The 5,281-nt window shown below is 42.5% G+C and overlaps 1 protein-coding gene across 5 annotated transcripts in view; it reads left to right on the forward strand.

Annotated features, from left to right (window-relative positions):
• Nucleotides 1-1,855: 1,855 nt before the first annotated feature.
• The window catches only part of ep300a (EP300 lysine acetyltransferase a), a 32,183-nt gene continuing 28,757 nt past the window's right edge, over nt 1,856-5,281 (forward strand). For 3 of the 5 annotated variants that reach the window (XM_085415837.1, XM_085415839.1, XM_085415838.1), the window contains exons 1-2: nt 1,857-2,387; nt 4,795-5,281. The exon at nt 4,795-5,281 is cut by the window's right edge and continues 181 nt beyond it. In XM_085415837.1, the coding sequence (XP_085271963.1) occupies nt 2,294-2,387; nt 4,795-5,281 (581 nt within the window). In that variant the 5' untranslated portion in view covers nt 1,857-2,293. Of the gene's footprint in view, nt 2,388-4,794 lie in introns of all 5 variants that reach the window. The other 2 variants (XM_085415840.1, XM_085415841.1) reach the window with 1 other exon arrangement.

Raw genomic sequence — 5,281 nt, forward strand, 5'->3', positions numbered from 1 at the left:
GCCCTGTCAAATATGGGGGTGGCAGCATCATGCTCTGGGGGTGCTTCTCTTCAGCAGGGACAGGGAAGCTGGTCAGAGTTGATGGGAAGATGGATGGAGCCAAATACAGGGCAATCTTGGAAGAAAACCTCTTGGAGTCTGCAAAAGACTTGAGACTGGGGCGGAGGTTCACCTTCCAGCAGGACAACGGCCCTAAACATAAAGCCAGGGCAACAATGGAGTGGTTTAAAACAAAACATATCCATGTGTTAGAATGGCCCAGTCAAAGTCCAGATCTAAATCCAATCAAGAATCTGTGGCAAGATCTGAAAACTGCTGTTCACAAACGCTGTCCATCTAATCTGACTGAGCTGGAGCTGTTTTGCAAAGAATGGGCAAGGATTTCAGTCTCTAGATGTGCAAAGCTGGTAGAGACATACCCTAAAAGACTGGCAGCTGTAATTGCAGCAAAAGGTGGTTCTACAAAGTATTGACTCATGGGGCTGAATAATTATGCACACCCCACTTTTCAGTTATTTATTTGTAAAAAATGTTTGGAATCATGTATGATTTTTGTTCCACTTCTCACGTGTGCACCACTTTGTATTGGTCTTTCACGTGGAATTCCAATAAAATTGATTCATGTTTGTGGCTGTAATGTGACAAAATGTGGAAAAGTTCAAGGGGGCCAAATACTTTTCCAAGCCACTGTATTCTGTGGAAGTGCACAGCATTTGTATAAAGTATTGCTTGAGAGGTGATTGATTGTTGTAATGAAAAACTTAAAAAGAATCAGTATATGCTGAGATACTTGTTAGAGAATGCATCACCAAAAGGCCCAGATTAAATAAGTTTAAAAAGGGCATTTTTTTAGTGTGTTCACTCTTTACTCCAGATCAAGCTGTAAAACATTTACCAGCAGCTAACAGTAAGTTATTCTAGCACAGATCATGTAATTTATAAAAGCAAACTGATTCTGTGTTTCAGAGACACATGTGAAAATTCACATTGGTGGATATAATGGAGCAGTAACTAAATAAAGTGACCTTTGATTAAACTCAGACAGTGCATGTGTGTACCATTACTGTACAGATTTAATGGAACATGCTCATAAACATATTGCAAATGTTAGACAGTTACATTTTGTGCAGTTTTACATCTTTGAATACTTTTACACAGAGAGAGGTTTGAGGGGAAACACCAGGGGGACTGGAAATTAACACGTTAAAACAATCACTGTTCAAACAGGTTCTTTCTTTTCAGTGACATATTTATAAATGTTACTGAAAAGAAAGAACCTGTAGATTGGTTTTGGACAGTTTACTTGGCCTGAAGTGGAGAGTCTGGTGACAAGCTTTTAATGCTTTTCTCAGTGAAACTGGCTTTGGAGCAACCCTGCAGAGTTGCACCATCATCATGGGAAGATTACAAATTTTTGTGGTGTCTCACTGAAAGTTTAGCTATAAATAAAACATTATGTATTTAAATTAGAAAATAATCAGGCTCAGCCAAACCTTTCCACAGAATACAGAGTTTTCAAGCTTCATGAATCAACTTCGGTCTGCTAAATTCCAAGTTATTGCACTATTTTGTTCTTTAAAGCTTCCACTTACAAAATGTTTTAAAACATAAGTTCCCCTTCTTTAACACAGTTCAAAATGAATCTTTGCAACTATAAACCTCAGAAACAGAAGATCACGTTCATCTTGCTGCATAGATGAATCATAACCAACTTTGAGGGTTTTTGGGTCTTTATATGCATAGATAATACGCATTATATTTTGTCAACCATTGCACTTGAATATTTTCAGTTTTATTTTTTTAATTTGCATCCCCGCATCCTCACCCGCTGCCACCAGCAGCACCACCGTCACTTCGCAGGCAAACGAGGCTTTTCTGCCCGACATTATCTTCATCCAGACTCCGCTGGAAAGGAAGCTGAAATGACGGATGCGATCATGGGAGAGGTAGCAGGGGCTAGTTTATTTACATCGGAAGAGGCTCTGTAAGTTTAGAGGGAAGCCGATGCGTGTGTCTCCCTCTACTTTCACGGACCCCCTCCTCCTCCGCTGGCAGAAATTTATAAAGAACAAAAAATCTGACGAGGGAGGGAGGGGGTTGATATACGCCGAGGCTGAAATCGAGAGGCGAACCCAGGGAAAGAGGAGTAATTCGTACCCGTGACTTTCCCCCTCTTAGTCCCCCAAAAGGAGGGGGAAAAGTCGCAATATTGGAAACGGAAAGGAATGAGGTTCTAAAGGTGTGAAAACGACTGCAATTGTGGATACTTTATATATTTTTATTTCGAAAAAATATGGCCGAGAACGTTCTGGACTCTGGCCCGCCTTCAGCCAAGAGGCCTAAACTCTCCTCTCCGGCACTTTCCGCGTCCGCCAGCGATGGAAACGGTAAGTACTGGCTCAGGTTATAATTTGGTTTGGTGTTATTCGTTGAGTTTTTTGTTTTTGAACGGCTTGTGGTTACTTAAAAGAGGAGGGAAACGCGGGATTACGCTTCTGTTTTTGTCGTAGCTTGCTAATGTTAGCGTGCTAGTAGTGAGTGTGTGTACGTGAAGAAACGCTCCCCGTCTAGCTCGCATGCTAACAGCCATTTTAGCCGGAGGTAGCTACTAGCCATTCAGCTAGCGCTAGGCTAGCCCACTTGAACGCGGATCTTGTCTTGACGGTCCCGTGTCTAATGACTACTTTAGCCGGGTTGTTTGTAACCCCATTGCCAGTCAAACTTACGATGAAGTTTCTTGGTGTCATAGAGTTGTCTTAAATTGACAGCCATGTATACGTACTGCTATTCTGTACTCGAGTTTTTAGGCTGCTAGGGTTTAAAACAACCTTGTTTTGCCCCATCATAACTCGGACCCTTTCTTAACTGCCGTAAGCCATCGTTAATGATGTTAGCGAAGACAGAGGTTGCAGACGGTGGTGCTGCTAGCCTGGTGAGAGCTAAATTTAGGCCCACGGGTCCGACTGATTGTTAAGCTCAAACTGCCATTGTTGGTACGTTTTTTTTCTGCGTGTGTGTGGATGGCGTGTGGCAGCAGCTGGAATAGTGGCCCGAGAACGAAACGGTGGAGCATGGACACAGCGCCATGCCTAACCACCGAGCTGCTAACCAGAAAGCCCAGTTAGTGACCGAATACTACTACACGCACGAAATATTCACCCAGATTTCATCACTTAGACATTCACTCAGTCGTTACACCAAAGCCAGCTGCGTCTCTGCCCGCCTGCTCGGCAATAAGAGAGACCATTACGGTTAAATTAGTCAGGCACTGCACACATTTCCGTCACCTTACAAAGTATATATCGATGACAGACGCATTACTGCCAAAAGATAAACACGATTTGAGGATGTAATTAACTGCACTCAAAATTATTCTTCGTGTCACTGCCATGAAGTGTGGTTGTTGCCGAAAGATGCTTCCCGTTGATGTCTCCAGTTGTCTTTAAATCGTAGCATTAATTGAACTGCAGGTTATTTTCATGGATGGTCAGTCTATTTGAAAAAGCATTTGGTCTACAAAACAACAAGAAATGGTAACGGTGCTACCTAAATGCCTTAGTTAGGTCAGATAGCTCCCAAAACCCAAACTTTAACAATTACAGCAATGCAATACTTAAAACAAACAAGCAAACAAACAAAACTGTTACTCAAATGTCATAGCACTGAACCATTGAACCCGTTGCATTTGTATTTTAAATAAGGCTTAAGTAATTATTTGTCTAATATTTCTGCTTCCTGAGGGGAAAAAGTTAAGTGTGGACAGAATAAAAGCATGTTTCAAATGTTTGTGAGCTGCAGTGAATTTATGTTTAACTTAGTTATGTTTAATTGCTGACTGCCACATTTCTTTGTAATGTGTCAGATAACTAACTGATTGTAATGTGTATGTTACACATTACCTGGTAATGCTACACATTACCATTACTTGGTAATGTGTAGCATAAAAATTGTGTTTGACTGAACGGAATATAGCCTGCTAAAGCTTGGATTGCTGTTCTCACTAGAAATAATTTATCCCCGGTCCCTGTGTATCTTACCAATTTTTGTGGCCTTACTTTGATGAAATAGTCCATTCGTCAACCTGTCTGTGCAACACTTTGAATGTCTTTACTGATCAGAGACTCTTTCTGCAAACCTGGGTAGTAAGGTTAGTTTTAAATCACACATCACACTATTGGTTTACTGTTCTTGCTTGGATACAAAGCCTGCCACTAAAAACTTAACTGTCTCTGCAGATAGTAGATCGTACAGTAGATACTACAAATTTTTTTCTCTCTCTTGACTAGAAGTGGTGGTTATTATTGTCCGTCACTTTGCTTCATTCAGCATTGTTGGTTAGCTGCTATACTTTGTCTGTCATGCCATTTTCTCTTTTACAAAATGTGGTAGACTCACAAGATGCATAGTGCGTCAAATGAATATCGTCCTACTTGTGCCACAGCTGATCACACTTTTGGTCATTTCATATGGAGGGAAAAAATGCTTAGACAACACTGTTTTTATTTTATTCATCATATAAGTTTGTCAGGTTGCCCACCTCTAAATCATTTACTGGTTCGGTGCTCAGTGTTGTTGCATTGGATAGTATGTTTTTAATTTCTGATGTGAGAAAATTGGTCATGCATGATCAGCTTTCATAAATTTTTGATGTCAAGCAAGTGATCACATTTTCACTTGGTCATGCTTAAATATGATGGATTATACCAGCTTAACATTGCTGTGGTCCCTGTTGTCGTCCTCCTCGCTCTTTTTCTGCTTTTTTTGCCTTCTTGAACTTGCCTTTCTTCATTTCAGATTTCGGATCTCTTTTTGAATTGGAGCACGACCTCCCAGATGAGCTCATCAGCTCCAATGAACAAGGTCTGGTCAATGGTGGGGACCCTAACCAGCTGCACACCACTCTAGGAGGAGGACCGGCATTGTTGGGTCCTGGAGGCGGTGGTGGAGGGGCAGGAGGATTGGGTCTTGGGCTTGGTCATGGTCCTGGGGGAGTTGGTGGAGGGCAGGATGCAGTGGCCAAGCATAAACAGCTGTCAGAGCTTTTGCGTGCGGGGGCAACACCCTCAACTCAGCCGGGGCACCAAGGAGCCATGGGTAGCCCAGGAGGCCCCGCTGCCATGGGGCAGCACTTAGCGAACATGAAGGCGTCCCCTGGTCAGGGGCCTCAGCAGATGATGGGCCAAGGACAACACCTTTCCCCTCAGCAGCAGGCCAACATGATGCAGCAGCAGAGTGCTGCAGGTGGAATGATCAGGACCATGATGGGAGCACAGCAGAAAGG

Source organism: Rhamphochromis longiceps, linkage group LG8, assembly GCF_057381845.1.
Source record: "Rhamphochromis longiceps isolate RC_006_pf linkage group LG8, R_longiceps_female_GT1.1, whole genome shotgun sequence".
Classification (NCBI taxonomy): Eukaryota; Metazoa; Chordata; class Actinopteri; order Cichliformes; family Cichlidae; genus Rhamphochromis; species Rhamphochromis longiceps.